Below are 16,160 nucleotides of genomic sequence, written 5' to 3'. Positions count from 1 at the left end.
TAGATGTGGAACACATAATTTTTGTGTTTGTCGGACTAAGTGTTGCCATGGTAACCATAATTTTACCAAAACCTTGTGGATTGAATAACTTCACATCCTTCAAGCAATTAAGGTCAAATTTAGTATGTATGATGATTGGGAGGTGTAGTTATGCAAGACACCAATGTGTTAATATAAGAAAAATGTGTTGCCATGGTAACCACTCATTTTTGTATCAAATTGAACCATCTAATCTATGAAGGTGATATTTGGTGTGTATGATGCTCTTTAAGTGTAGTTTTGCAAAATGTCCTTTGTATTTGTATCGGACAATGCGTTGCCATGGTAACCGCATTCTTTTTTTTAAATCCTGTGTAGTGAACTTCTTCCACAGTTTTCAAGCAATTGAAACCAAATTTGGTAGGTATTATGGCCCTGAGGTATAGATGTGGAACACATCATTTTTGTGTTTGTCACACAAACCATTGCCATGGTAACCACAATTTTACCAAAACCTTGCAGATCAAATAACTTTTCCATCATTCAAGCAATTAAAGTCAAATTTAGTATGTATCATGATCTACAAGTGTAGTTTTGCAAGACACCAATGTGTTAGTTTAAGGAAAATATGTTGCCATGGTAACCACTCATTTTTGTATCAAAATAAACCATTCAAGCTATGAAGGTCAGATTTGGTGTATATGATGGTCTTTAAGTGTAGTGATGCTGGGGGAAAGCATGTTTCCATTTGCTGAAAGTTTTATACTCAGTGTCAACTCTGTAATTGTACAGTAAACTAAAATTATTCTGTTTCCAATTCGACAAATGCACAAACTTGGTATTAACGTCATTGCCCTCATGACATCACATACTATAAAGCAACACTAGGGGCGGGGTATTAATCACCTTCAGTGATAATTCTAGTTTGTTTCTGTTCTTTCACTTTGCGAGACAGGGGGCGGCATTTAAGAAAAATGCAGTTAAAATGCAAAGGCAAGAATTTATCACTTACAGATAATTCTCACTTGTTGCAGTTGGTAACGTAACAGTCTTGCCTTCGTATAGTTTCTGTGGTGTGATGTTAATCAGAGTTTGAGAGTCTGCAACATCATCTTTATGTTGCAAGAGGTCAGTAATTTTACAAATTACTTTTTATCTATTCCAGTACAAACCAGCCATCAAAGCAAGCCTGGAGGTGAAAGTGAAACAGCTAGAGATCTACCACTCAACTCTGCAGATTCATGCTCAGTTTACAGGATTAAGGTGAGGGCAGTGGATCAGCAGTTCTTCTGCATGAAGATTCCATAGTCAGTAGAATATTGTAGAGCAGTTTGTGTGCCACGTAGTGTCGCCAGAGGCATAATGTTTTTGGGTTTTCCGTCCGTCGTCCACCCACCTGTCCATATTTCTGTCAGTAATAAATTTTGTGGACAGCGTACCGTTTGATGTATCCTCTGAAACTTGACATATGTAACATGTATGAGTATAAGTTGTGACGATCAACTTTTTGGTGCAATGCTCATGAAATGCCAAAGGCTATTTTCTTGAAGCATAGTGTATTGTATTGCCAGATAAAGATTATCTAGGGAAATTTTTGGCTGTGGGGTCAGAGGTTGAAGGTCAAGTGAAAATGCTTAAGTTTCAGATTTTGTCTCCATATCTCAAAATTGGTTCAAAATGTCTTCATAAAACTTAGTACATATGCATGTACTTACCTAACAATGATTTTATCTTGGGAATTTTTCGGTCGTGGGGTCAAAGGTCATATAGGATTCTATATAGAAGGTGTACATGCATAAATGCACCTTGATTCTGTAAGGAAAGATTTGGACCATGGATCAAAGGTAGTCTAAGGGTGCATTCGAGCACTCTAAAGGAAACCGAAGCGAACCAGACCAAAGCGTACCATACTGAACTGCCAGCTTTGGAGCGTTCGAGCACTGAGAAAGCATACCTCATGAGTTATTTTTATAGGGGGTCACACATTTTGTACAAAGAGGGTCATTTACCTGGCACACTTAAACTACTTACAGATGTCCTGAACAAAGAAAATGAACTCATTGCATTATGACGTATGTGCATGTTCCACGCATTTTCACATGTGAAGTTTGGGTACCGTACGTTTTTGGCACCCTTTTTGAGCACATAGAGAAGTGGTCCACTTTTGGCTTGGTTCAGTATGGTAGGGTACACTTTCAGAGCGTTCAAGCACTCCTCTGGTGCAAGTACGGGACATGCAGTTCGCTTTAGGAGTGAGCCATTTCTGAGATATGGAGAAAAAAAGTGAAATTGAAGCATTTTCACATGACCTTCAATCTTTGACCTTTGACACCATAGCCCACAATTTTGGAATGTCACAATTTTTGTCCCACATTTTGAAATAGCTCAAAGTATTGGATCAGATAGAAACAAATCATGATATTCTTGTTTATTCTGACAATTAAAAGCGTGATCAAAAATTGAATCTGAAATCAAATTGTTGTAGCACTGGCAGACCCTGATAATAGGAGTTTGCACATCTGTAAGGCAGGGATGTGAAATATCTTATTTCTCTCAGATATCTGATTCGTTCATCATACTCCCACCCACACATAGGGTTTATGGGGTATTAAGGAATCACTCTGAGGATGAGTGGCCAGACGGGCAGTCAGTTGCAAAATCTTGTAGCCTGAACTACTCTCTCATTTTTGTTGAGCCCACCAGAGGTGCGGGGAGACTAACGGAATGCCTGCGGCGTCTGTCCGTCCGTCTGTCTGTCATCCGTCCGTCCGCCCGTCCATAACACTACAAAAACTTGAATAACTCTCTACTGAGGACTTTAATTTCAATCAAACTATGAGGGAAGAGTTACACATTTTACCAAGCATGAAGGTCACCTCAAGGTCGAAGGTCACAGGCAGGGTCAATGAACTTTAGGGCCCAATGTCAAGTTCTTACAGCGTGTTTCGATTATGGCTCATAACTTTTGATCCCTATGCCCGTTTGTGACCAAACTTGGCTGGTAAAGGTCCCTTGGAGAGTTGAAGGTCATCACAAGGTCAAAGGTCATAGACAGGGGTCAACAAACTTTTAGGGCCCAATGTTAAGTTTTTACGATGCGTTTCAATTATGGCTCATAACTTTTGATCCATATGTCCGTTTATGACCAAACTTGGCTTGTAAATGTCTCTTGGGGAGTTGAAGGTCACCACAAGGTCAAAGGTCATAGGTGGGGTCAATGAACTTTCGGGATTTACAAAAACAGTAATTTCTTCTATGAGAATGGGCGAGACACATTTTGGCACTTGCCTTGTTTGAGCAATTTACCTAAAATTTGGCATGTTTGACCTCTGTCATAAGGTACATGTGCAAAGCACCTTTTTCGTCTGTGGAGTAATGTATTACCATGTTAATGGCAAATTTACATTGAAATTATGTAAAATATTGTTTCTCAAACTATCATTTTTTTGAGCATTTGACCTTAAATTCGGCATGTGAGACTGCTTTTATAGGTGGCTGTGCAAGACACCTTTTTAGTCAGTAATTCGAAATACATTGTGCATTGCAATGACAACAGCAAGTTTTCGTAAATGTTACAAAATGTTGGTCTAACTACTCTCAGTTTTAAAGCACTTCAGCTGAAAAGTTTGCATATATGCAATCAATGTAATGTGTAGTTGTGCAAGACTCCTTTTTGATGAGTGTTAAATCTATTGCCATGGCAACTTCAGTTTTATACAAATCATACAAAAATATGGTGATTTACGTAATTCCCTCGGTTTTTGAGCAATTGACCCCAAATTTGGCATAGGTAGGTATACGAGTATCTTTTTTGTCAGCATCGCATAATGGATTGCCATAGCAACAATAAATTTTCATAAAAAAATCGCACACAATGTTGATCACACTACTCTCATTTCTAAAGCAATTCAGCTGAAACTTGGCACATGCAATTGATGTATTGTGTAGTTGTGCAAGACACCTTTTTTGTGAGTTTTAAGAAATATGTTGCCATGGCAACAACAGTTTTTATATAAATTATACAAAAATATGTGAATTGACCTTAATTGTCCCCGCCGAACGAGTTCGAGCAGGGGACTATGAAACCGGCTCCGTACGTGTGTGTGTGTCCGTGTGTCCGTCCGTCTGTGTGTCCGTGTGTGATCAAAGTGTTCAATTTGCTACTTCTCTGTCATTTATGAGCCAATTTTGATTCTGTTTGCTTTAAATGATAGCACTACATGGGAGCTTTGAAACTTCAACACAGAATTTCAGTTGTGACCTTTGACCTTGACCTTTGACCTATATTGTACATTTTGCTTCAAAATGCTACTCCTTCGCCATTTCTAACCCGATTTCGATTCCGTTTGCTTTATGTGATGGCACTAGGTGAGGGCTTCAAAACTTCCACACAGAATTTTGACCTTTGACCTTTGACCTTGATTTTTGACCTATATTGTACATTTTGCTACTAAATGCTACTCCTTCGCCATTTCTAACCCGATTTCGATTCCGTTTGGTTAATGTGATGGCACTAGGTGAGGGCTTCAAAACTTGTGCACAGAATTTTGACCTTTGACTTCTTTGACCTTTGACCTTGATTTTTGACCTATATTGTACATTGGCAACAAAATGCTACTCCTTCGCCATTTCTAACCCGATTTCGATTCCGTTTGCTTTATGTGATGGCACTAGGTGAGGGCTTCAAAACTTCTACACAGAATTTTGATCTTTGACTTCTTTGACCTTTGACCTTGATTTTTGACTTGTACATTTTGCTACAAAATGCTACTCCTTCACCATTTCTAACCCGATTTTGATTCCGTTTTGCTTTATGTGATGGCACTAGGTGAGGGCTTCAAAACTTCTACACAAAATTTTGACCTTTGACTTCTTTGACCTTTGACCTTGATTTTTGACCTATATTGTACATTGGCTACAAAATGCTACTCCTTCACCATTTCTAACCCGATTTCGATTCCGTTTGCTTTATGTGATGGCACTAGGTGACGGCTTCAAAACTTCTACACAGAATTTCGACCTTTGACTTCTTTGACCTTTGACCTTGAGTTTTTACCTATATTGTACATTTTGCTACTAAATGCTACTTCCGGCGGGGACATATATTACGCACCGTGTAATTTCTACTTTTCCTTGTTCCTGAGTTTTTGTAGCATTTGACTTGAAATTTTTATACAAAGCATACAAAAATATGATTGACATAACTCCCTCAGTTTTTGAGCAATCGACCCCAAAACAAATTTTTAGAGTCCAATGTTAGTTTTTATTGCGCGTTTCGATTATGTCCATTTGTGACCAAAATCAACTTTCATCACGTTACATGTACTTACATTTATCTTCATATTGTTAGAGGTATGCCATATGTGGCGATCGTCTAGTGAACCGTGGATTGTACACTGTGTACCTCTTGAAGTTGTTTCTCCTATACTCATATCTACATCCAGTGTTGCAGATTGGAGGAAGCCAGGGCATCATTTATCAAGACCAAAACCAGAACTAACCCTAACCCAATCGCTGTAACAGGCTGCCAATCAGAGGTGACACCTTGATAATAAACACACTGTGAACAATCTGTCAAGAAGCTAGCTATCCAGGGTACAATGGACCGATTTAAAATGAGATTAATCAGTTTGGTAATGACAACTCCATGGTCCACTTGATCAGATGCTTTTGGAAAGTCTGTTGTCACCAAGGTTGAAGTTCCTACGTAGTTTGTCAGCACCCTTTGCCAGAAAATTTACCATGTTAACAAGGCAATGTGTGGTGGACCTTCCAGATCTACAACCAAATTGTATGGGGTCTAATTTTGTTAATGTATAGTATATATCTAGTATAAGCTATTTGGTGATGAATAACTCGGCTAATTTAACAAAGTGATCTGTGAGAGCTATTGGCCTTAATTTGTCTATTCTCGCTGGCTTTTCCTTGGGGATAGGGACCATGATTGCCTTTTTCCACCTTTCAGGTACTTCACCACTTGCAAAAGATCTGTTAAGGATGGTTGTTAGTGGGTATGCTAGCTCATATGAAAACATCTTTATCAGATGTGCAGGTACTCCATCAGGTCCAGCTGACTTTCCAACTTTAACCTGTTCCAACTGACGCATCACTTCCCATGGTTTGACTGATGGGGAGGTCTTCGTGCTGGTAGGTAGACAAGAATGTTATTGCGATTTAGTGGTGGTATGTCACCAGTAACCTGCACAAATTGCTTATTGATAGCTTCAGCTATTTTAAGCGGCTCTGATTGTTCAATACTGGGGACATTGATACTAGGATATTGCCGAAATCCAGTGGTCATGATTCAAATATTCCTGTACCAAGATTTTGGGTCTTTACGCTTCAAATGATGAACGCAGTCATGATAGAAACATTGCTTCTCCTTAGCGATAGTTCTGATAACTTTGTTGCTGCAGGCTCTCCACTATATTTGGATCCAGTATTGAACAGGCTTTGTCATTGTTTTATCAGTGCTTTGAGGGCAGGTGTCACCCAGGGCTTGTCATTTTCATGAGTTTTCACTTGTTTTTGGGGAAAAAAATTATCAATGGCTGAATGCAGAGCTGCACAGAAAACATCACATTTTCCTGCAGTCCCACTTGCATCGCTGACCTCACTCTAGGTATGGCTTGATATCCATCAACCAAATGCTCGAATGTCGGAGTCTCGCATGGGCCTGACTACCTGTGTGTGCACAACATTCTTTATGCAATATAAAAGGAGCTCTGTTGAATGTACCACAAGACAACATTGTGATCATGGAGTCCAAGAGGTGATATAATCTCTGCATTTCTGTAAAATCTCATCAGATTTGTCATAATCTTGTCCAAGAGTGCATTGTTGCATGTAGGGGCCTTGATAATTTGCTGGAGTGATATGTTGTGGCAGATTGTATCAGTGTTCAGTTGGTTGAAGTCCCCCAGCACTATGAAGCCAGCATTGGGGCGTTGCGTGCGGATTGTGTCCACACTGGTAATGAGATGGTCGGTCAAATCAGGCTCGATACAGTTGGATGGACAATATACCGAGTCGATGTAGATGCTGGATACCACACATGGAAGGCTTTGGTCGGATTTGACACCAGACCACCTCTATGTCTCTCGGGCTGGAATTTCAGATACATGCTTAGGGGATAGGTTGTCTCTTACATAAATTGATACACCTCCTCTCCTCTCTACTCGGTGTTTGTTAAAATGTGTGAAGTCATTTATGTTGAAGATGTCTACAGATTCACTGGTCATCCATGTTTCACTGAGGACACAAGCATCTATCTCATTATTTCTCATGACCACATGAAGTTCATTGGGTTTTTTTTTTTTTGAGAAATCTCACATTACTCATGAAGAAATTAGGAAAGTTGTGCCTTGGTGACTTCTTCTTTAAAGCAGTCACAGCTGTCATATGGACCAGGTTTAAAGGATTGACTGATAGAACCGTGTTACTGGTTCTATGCCAATATCCTGTAATCAATACACTTATTTGGTGCTGAGTGTGATCTGTACCTCAAGGGAGCTCACCATTTGCTGAAGATGGTATGGCATCGTTCATGTCCTCAGACTTTGGATGCAGATATGGCAGTTGATCAGCAGCTACTCATTTGGTTGGCTCCACCTCTAGTCCCACAGCATGTTTTGCATTTCCTTCCTATGCTAATGATTCCCAGGGTCCTAGAGATGATCTGCCAAGATGAGGCAGAACTATTTCTCATTGCTCCCTTTTGTCCCCGGAGACCGTGGTTCCCTCTTCTGCTGAGCCTCCTGATAGGAGTCCCCAGAGCTCTGCCTACTCAGCACAATCTGCTGGTACAACCTCTCTCTGTGATGTATCACGATGTCACGACCCTTCATCTTTCTCTTTGGCCTCTCTCAGGCAACATGGAGAAGAGGTGCCAAGATGAGGCAGAACTATTTCTCATTGCTCCCTTTTGTCCCCGGAGACCGTGGTTCCCTCTTCTGCTGAGCCTCCTGATAGGAGTCCCCAGAGCTCTGCCTACTCAGCACAATCTGCTGGTACAACCTCTCTCTGTGATGTATCACGATGTCACGACCCTTCATCTTTCTCTTTGGCCTCTCTCAGGCAACATGGAGAAGAGGCAGGACTTTCTAAAAGAGAAAGAGTCATCTCTGAGAGTCATATCAATCTACTTACGATTCCAGACTCGAAGATTTCAGGAAGTGGTGCCAGATGCGAGTTTGTGATCCCATTACTGCCTCTCTAGGTCAGGTTGCAGATTTCTTGGTCAATCTCTTCGGTAAGGTCTTGCTCTGGCTACAATCAGGTCTTATAGGTCAGATATCGCTTCCTGCCACAAGGGCTTTGCTGATGGTAAGTCAATATTTACTTCCCCTTTCCTTACCAAATTATTATGGTCTTTCTTCTTGAAGAGGCCTCTGGCAGGGTCCCTGCTTCCTGCGTGAAGCCTTCCTGCCATTCTTAGGTCCCTTGCCAAGGCTCCCTTTGAACATATGGCCAAAGCTTCCCTTCGGAACCTTACGCTGAAGATGATGTTCCTGATTGCCATTGCGTCAGCTCTCTGTGTGCTTTATGTCTCAATCGCGGATATATTCGCTGTGGACTCGAGCCCATGACACAAAAGTTCTCAGCTCTTCGTGGGTGCTCGTTAACGGTGCAGGGTTACAAGATATCCAAAACGCGGCCTATTGGTCAAACTTTAACTCCTTCATCTCCTGTTGCCTTAAGGATGTGGTAGCCAAGGAAGCTTCCTTTGGCAAAGCAGCCCTTCAAATGTCCGCTAAGGCCGCCTTCGTTCCCAACTCTGGTCCCCGGATGTCCTCACACTAGCACTCTCTGTCCTTAGTTTCCAAACCTCCCTTTGCGTTTAACCGGTATCTGTGCCAGTCAGCACAGGTTAAGAGATAAACAAAAGGTAAGATATTCCTAGTAGTACATTATTATTATCCATAGGGATATATCTTATATACGAGAAGAATATCTTACCTTTTGAGCTTCCCCACTCCTTCCCCTTTTCTTCTTTTTTTTTTTTGTGGTTGGTGTACCTTTTTCGTTTCTTCCGTTTATGGGAGGAAGTGTTGGGGGTTGATGGGGCTGAGGTCAGGGGGTCGAAGGACTGCCTTGTAGTCCTTTTTTTAATTTTTTTTATTTGGGGTCTATTTCAGTTGTCTCCCAGCTACGTTTCTTTTCATTCTTTTTGGCATCGGAGGATACAGCACGGGTTAAGAGATAAAAGGTAAGATATTCCTCTCGTATATAAGATATATCCCTTCGGATAATCATAATCAATTGGGAGAGCTCTAAAAGCCTGCAAACTTTTGCAGCAGTCGAAGCAATGCAACCTCCAATTCAACTCGGTTCACTTCAATTCAATATAGGTTTATTCACAATAAAACAAGAACATGCAGCTCTAAAGCTGACATTGTTCATTCTACAAAACACATACGACATTAAAAAAAAAATACATTTGTTTAAATTAGCTATCATGATGAAAACACTGTACATATGGTGAAAAATATTACAACTACCAGAGCAGACTTAGAGGGCTGCCTGTGAGGCACACACAGTACAAAACAAAGGGAAATTGCATGTGTGTGCATGTGGGTGCATTTACATGACAATGTGATTTATACCTGGACTAAAATGGAATTACCTCAACTGAAAAAAAAAGTAAAAGAATACCTATTTTTCTTCTGCATCCTGTGGGGTTCAAAGCTGCAAAGGTCCAAACTAACATCTGTGGTGACAGGCAGTGCCTTTAACCATGTAGCTGTACGTCTCCATGAACCAAGCGTATGGATGGAACATGTTAGCTTATATGTGACGAACAAATCATATCAGTTGCTCATGATCGACACATTTTCAGAGGGGACTGTTAGAAGTTGAAGCAGTACTAAGTATTGTCTCATTAATTCAAAAGCAATCATACCCTTACAAAGGCATACCTGAATTTCGCCTCTGAAATCACTGGTAGGATTCATGCACTAGTGATTGCATCGTGCATTAACTTCCCTTTATAAGCTACCAGTGCAACGTGTCGGAACATATTGTATTATTCAATCACCAGTAATTAACTTACAAGAAGAAAGATAGACCATATCAAATTGAATGCTTACCACGTAACTCAGGGTGATTTCAGCATGAAACTATGTTCTATACTGTTCCAGATGCCAGCAATGCACATCACCACGGCTACCAGTGAAACAGCCATGACGAGAATGAAAGTTTGGCCTTTTCTAAGGCAGGGACCAGACAGAACCCCATCGTACACACTAAACTCGGCAGGGTGTGGCACGAAATACCTCTCTATCAATAAACCTCATACCTTTCCATCAGCCTATCTACAACTCCGTTACTGGGTCGAACGATAAACTGAAATTTGAAAGAGATGAGCGGAATGCTACACGTGGCCTACAGTTAATTAATTCATTTCCATTACCAAGTCAAGTCGGGTTATGTAAATGTATGCATACCACCCTATGCTGTTTAGAGTATAACAACAACCAACATAGTGAAAAGTGAATAGAAAATGAGAGGTGACAAAGGGAAGACTGCTTTAAGGCAATTTGTAACCTTGCATGTGACTAATGGAGCAAATGTGTATAAGACTTTCTAGAGCTAAAATAATATGAATTTCCATATGCACGTAATGTGATAACAGCATGTCAACATAGAGTTTTTATGCACACAGACAATTTTGAGGTCAGTATATCAATTTAAAAACAAGCTAATTTCAGAGAAGCAACTAATATACAAGATGCAGTAAAGGCATAGCTTTCATTCACTACAATGGAATCTATATCCCCTATTCCCTTATTTTCTTCACAGATTTAATTTCTTATAAAATTTGCACACAAGATCTGCAAGTGCAACAGTTCCTGACATTTTGTGTGTGTGTGAGTATGTGTGTGTGTGAGCATGTGTGTGTGCATTTTCAGTATTATTTTCAGAGTCATTTGATAACAGTCCCAGAGCATTATTACAGTACCTTAGATACATAGCAAGAACAAATTGCCTGTACATGCTTTTGGACGTGAATTACTGACAAGGCATCCTTTAGAACGAAACCATGAATATCCAAAGTTTACCTGAGATGGCACTATACCATATTTACTTAGTGCTATGCTTGACTATTGATGTTTAGTTAGTTGAATTGGACTTTGGCGATTAAAAAAAAAAAAAAAAAAACCCAATGAGCTTTGAACACATTTTGAGCTCAATATAAAAAAAAAAAGAAAGATCAAAGTGTAAAATAAAAGGTAGCTTACAAGTTGAAGTGGCGTGTGCGCAGAATTTGAACTTTGGCACGGGAGCATTGCTTTGTTGGTCGAAATTGATCGGAAGTCAATGGACATTACTATTGGATGTATCAGGAATCCAAATCAGTTGGAAAAAGTGCATTTTCATGTTGCTTACACGCTGTGTGCATGAAAATGCGCATTTTGACAGGCACGCATGGAATTTCTTGAAATGCTTAAAATTATCTGAAACGTATAGAAAACCAGGTGGGAAGTCGTTTTGAGCATTTTAAAATTTTGACGCGCATGTCATGAAAGCCTGACTGATATGCCCTGTTTAAGATGATCGTGTGATGCTTGAACTTTACGTCCACTGAAAATGATGAAGTTTTGTCATTTAGTTATGAAGATATCAATCATTAGACATTATGTCAAAATCACAAAATGGTGTCTAGATATCAATAAGTTGATGTTATGAAAAAGATTTCTCTATCGATATGTCGACATATCATATAAAGCCTGGAAATTTTATGTTAATTGGTCATGTCATTGTTGAGATACTGCATTAACAAAATTCGTCAGGAAGAATTTGGAGTTTTAAAAAAAAAGAGAAGATTCTGTATTGTATTCAGTACTGAAATTGGTATTGTTGTGCAAATCATATGTAGGCTTTTGAGTTCCATATGCATGCAGTTCAGTCATTAGATACCCCGGTGGTTTTATTTTTTCAAATCCTCTAATCCTAAATCATCTTTTTGTCCCCGCCGAACGAGTTCGAGCAGGGGACTATGAAACGGGCTCCGTACGTGTGTGTGTCCGTCCATGTGTCCGTCCGTGTGTGCGTCTGTGTGTGCGTCCGTGTGTGATCAAAATCTTCAATTTGCTACTTCTCTGTCATTTATGAGCCAATTTTGATTCTGTTTGCTTTATATGATAGCACTACATGGGAGCTTTGAAACTTCTACACAGAATTTCAGTCGTGACCTTTGACATTGACCTTTGACCTATATTGTACATTTTGCTACAAAATGCTACTCCTTTGCCATTTCTAACCCGATTTCGATTCCGTTTGCTTTATATGATGGCACTAGGTGAGGGCTTCAAAACTTCTACACAGAATTTTGACCTTTGACTTCTTTGACCTTTGACCTTAATTTTTGACCTGTATTGTACATTTTGCTACAAAATGCTACTCCTTCGCCATTTCTAACCCGATTTCGATTCCGTTTGCTTTATGTGATGGCACTAGGTGAGGGCTTCAAAACTTCTACACAGAAATTTGACCTTTGACTTCTTTGACCTTGATTTTTTGACCTATATTGTACATTTTGCTATAAAATGCTACTCCTTCGCCATTTCTAACCCGATTTCGATTCCGTTTGCTTTATGTGACGGCACTAGGTGAGGGCTTCAACACTTCTACACAGAATTTTGACCTTTGACTTCTTTGACCTTTGACCTTGATTTTTTGACCTGTATTGTACATTTTGCTACAAAATGCTACTCCTTCGCCATTTCTAACCCGATTTCGATTCCGTTTGCTTTATGTGACGGCACTAGGTGAGGGCTTCAACACTTCTACACAGAATTTTGACCTTTGACTTCTTTGACCTTTGACCTTGATTTTTTGACCTGTATTGTACACTTTCTACAAAATGCTACTCCTTCGCCATTTCTTACCCGATTTCAATTCTGTTTGATTTATGTGATGGCACTACGTGAGGGCTTCAAAACTTCTACACAGAATTTTGACCTTTGACCTTAATTTTTGACCTACATTTTGTTGTACATTTTGCTACAAAATGCTACTCCTTCGCCATTTCTAACCCGATTTCGATTCCGTTTGCTTTATGTGATGGCACTAGGTGAGCGCTTCAAAACTTCTACACAGAATTTTGACCTTTGACTTCTTTGACCTTTGACCTTGATTTTTGACCTATATTGTACATTTTGCTACAAAATGCTACTTCCGGCGGGGACATATATTACGCACCGCTTAATTTCTACTTTTCCTTGTTTTAATTCAAGTTAGGAACCCCATTCTTAACCCAAATTGAGTGTGCCATGGCCAAAAAAAATCTGGTTCTCATTTAAGCAAGTGAACTTTTTTTCCACCTAATTTGCATATACAAAAGGGCTGCAGTATTGCCCTTAACTTGTTATTTCACATGAAATATATTTTCAAAGTATATCAATAAATGTACAAGCAAAACGAATTGATGAAAACTATCTACATTCAATACAACTGGCTGGCTGTCTCTCAAAAGTATGCTATTCTTAGGCTACGCCGAAAAACTCCGAGAGCATATAAGCCACACAGAGAAACAAAAACAAAACAGTCACTTACCGCACGCATTCTCCGTGCGCCCACCGCGCAGGCACTCAGCATGTGAGAGACCGCCATTGAATCATCCTCTTTTACTGCTCGCAACTCCTAGAGCATGGACGTGTCTACTAGTCGCTCTGACTCTTCTTGCTACCTCGTGTTCTGACTTTCACCGACTCACCTGACTACAGGCTCTTTCGGCAGTACGAAGGTCAGACCCACCCTTTATTTATTCGGTAGCTCCAAATAACCTACGGTTATTTAGCAGACTAGTATTTTTACCTGCCGTAGTATGTATTTAACAGCGGTGAAGTATTTAGACAGAAACCGCGGCCTCCACCCTGGTTTCTCCACGGGGCTGGACACCCTTGGACTCAAACGTCCTTAATTAATCTCGCTCAGTCCTCCCGGCGGTTATATCTCTTACAAATAAGGTTAGATAATTCACCGCCTTCACAGTTGGTACAGTGCCAAATGCCGTACCCCTCTACAGCGGGTCGGGGCTCGGTGCTTTCACTCGAGCCATATGGCTCACCGCGCTGGTATGGTGCGCCGCGTGGGCATCTTATCCCTCCTCCCGTCTGCCTTTATCGCAACGGAACTTGGCAATAAAGATTTTTTTACTTAGTTTCTTGTTTAATTTCTTGGAGCCTTGTAATTGTTGTCTCCCAGAATTATTACCCCCGTACCCGGGTTTTTTTTTTTTTTTTATTCTTTTTTTTTTAAACCCCACCCACGCTCTCCTCCCCGAGCCCCGCCCCGCCCCGCCCCTTGCCTCTTCGGGGAGTAAGCTTGTAACCTCGCTTCTTCAACCTTGTTGTTTAATGTTATCTTAAAAGAAAATGTTTGAATAATGTTGCCTCGGCAATGCAACTCCTTGCTCCCTGAGTCTCTCGTACCCAGGACAGTTATAAATACGTACATGCATTTAGCTGTTTATACATGCATTTAAGATGTTGCCTTGCTACCATGACTTTCCTCCCAACACAGGGTGGTATCACGGTCCTTCCCGTTGTTCTCCCCTACAGTCACTGCACGAACAATGCCTCGCTGCGACATCTGTTGCCGCCCCCTACTAGAGGGTGACCTCCACTCTTGCTGCCGGCATCACCGATCATGTTCACGCACAGCGCCATGCAAAACGTGCGCAAGGTGGTCGCAGTCCACATGGACAGCTAGGGAGGCCTGGCTCACCGCCAGGTCTGCCCCGCCGCCTCCGCGGAGCCCCCAGGCCCGCTGGCCTCACCGTGACCCGATGCGCTCCCCTCGACTGCCCCACACAAACCCCTCTCGGCTTCAGACACTGAATCCGATGAGCCTTCGTGACCGTGGCTACCCTCCACGCACTCCTCCAAAGAGAGCGCGCAGGAGGGTACCCCTCGCACCCCTTAGCACCATGCCGTGAGGTACCTGACCACACACCAGCAGTGCCTCCCCCTCGCTGGCGCCGTTCCATACTCGAACATCTGGGCGCTCGTTCAGCCCGCCCTGGCCGCAGGCCTGGTTCCCCTGGTGGGCCCCAGTGTGCCTCGACCCCCCACAGGCGAATCCACCTTCCCGGACTCCACCGAGGGCTCCGAGCCGGAGCCCCCCCCCCCCCCCCCCCACTCCAGTGGGCCAGGAAGCGCAGGCAACGTGCCCCCGGCATCCCCCCAAATGCTCCCATCCTTCCGTGAAGCTCCACGCTAAGCCTCTTCTCACGGCGGACGCGCTCTTCACGCTGGTACAGGCCCTCGCCAGCCAATGCGGCTGTGGGCTGTTTCGGACGCCCGCGCCATCTCCCGTGCCCCGCCAGCTGCTGGTGCTCCAGCAGCTGCGGCCGACGGCCCCCTCACTGCGACAACACCGCAGCCTAGCCAGGGCGCCCTCAGCCCCCACTCCGAGGGATGCCCTCCCCATCCTTGGCGGCCCTCTATCATGGCCTCAACCCATCCGTATCAGCGGACTCGGACTGGTCGATACTTCATGATCGCCCGCTAACTGCTGTCGATCCGCCCCCCACCTCAGAACCCTCCCAGTGCCTCCTCGGAGAGGAAGCGGAGGCGCTCCTTTTCTGCTACTTGGGCGAGTTCTACACTCCAGATGCCCCAGCGGAGCAGGATCAGCCGACTTCCCTCCTGTTCCGCCTGCCCGGCTCCCCCCTCCCCGGCTCCCGGCATACCACTGACCACGGACTTTCGCCTCGAGTACAACCGCTTAGCATCAGTTCCGAGGAGGCCCAGCTGGGCTCTGCCGGGACTTCCTCTTCTGACCCGAGGACTACGAACGCTTTTTGTGTGTGTTGATGCTGGTTATGTGTGTGTGTGTGTGTGTGTGAAGGCTCCTCGATTTCACTGGTTCATTAAGTCTTGTTTGTCTTTTATCTACATGTATGTTCTCTTTATAATTTAGAACTCTATCCTTTTGTTATACTTAGTGGTTTACTATCCAAACTCAAAATTTTCTTATGGATAATAACTTTCAAGATTATATTGATCTTGTAGTTAGTGACTGTAAGTATATGAACTGTAGTGATTTTCAGTGTAATAATATAAGTAAACTTTCTATCATGCATATTAATTCAAGAAGTCTTTTAAAGAATTATGAAGATTTTGTGGTTTTCTTGTCGTGCACAAAACAATTTTTCTGTGATTGGGATTTCAGAA

At 42.1% G+C, this 16,160-nt stretch overlaps 1 protein-coding gene across 1 annotated transcript in view; it reads left to right on the top strand.

Moving 5' to 3' along the window:
• LOC140235690 (seipin-like) overlaps window positions 1-16,160 on the top strand; it is a 160,257-nt gene that overhangs the window by 78,408 nt on the left and 65,689 nt on the right. The window contains exon 6 of the mRNA XM_072315711.1: window positions 1,145-1,242. Within this exon, the coding sequence (XP_072171812.1) occupies window positions 1,145-1,242 (98 nt within the window). The remainder of the gene's footprint in view (window positions 1-1,144; window positions 1,243-16,160) is intronic.

Source organism: Diadema setosum, chromosome 1, assembly GCF_964275005.1.
Source record: "Diadema setosum chromosome 1, eeDiaSeto1, whole genome shotgun sequence".
Lineage (NCBI taxonomy): Eukaryota > Metazoa > Echinodermata > Echinoidea > Diadematoida > Diadematidae > Diadema > Diadema setosum.
Note: the sequence above shows the minus strand (reverse complement) of the source record. Positions and strands in the feature narration are given on the sequence as shown.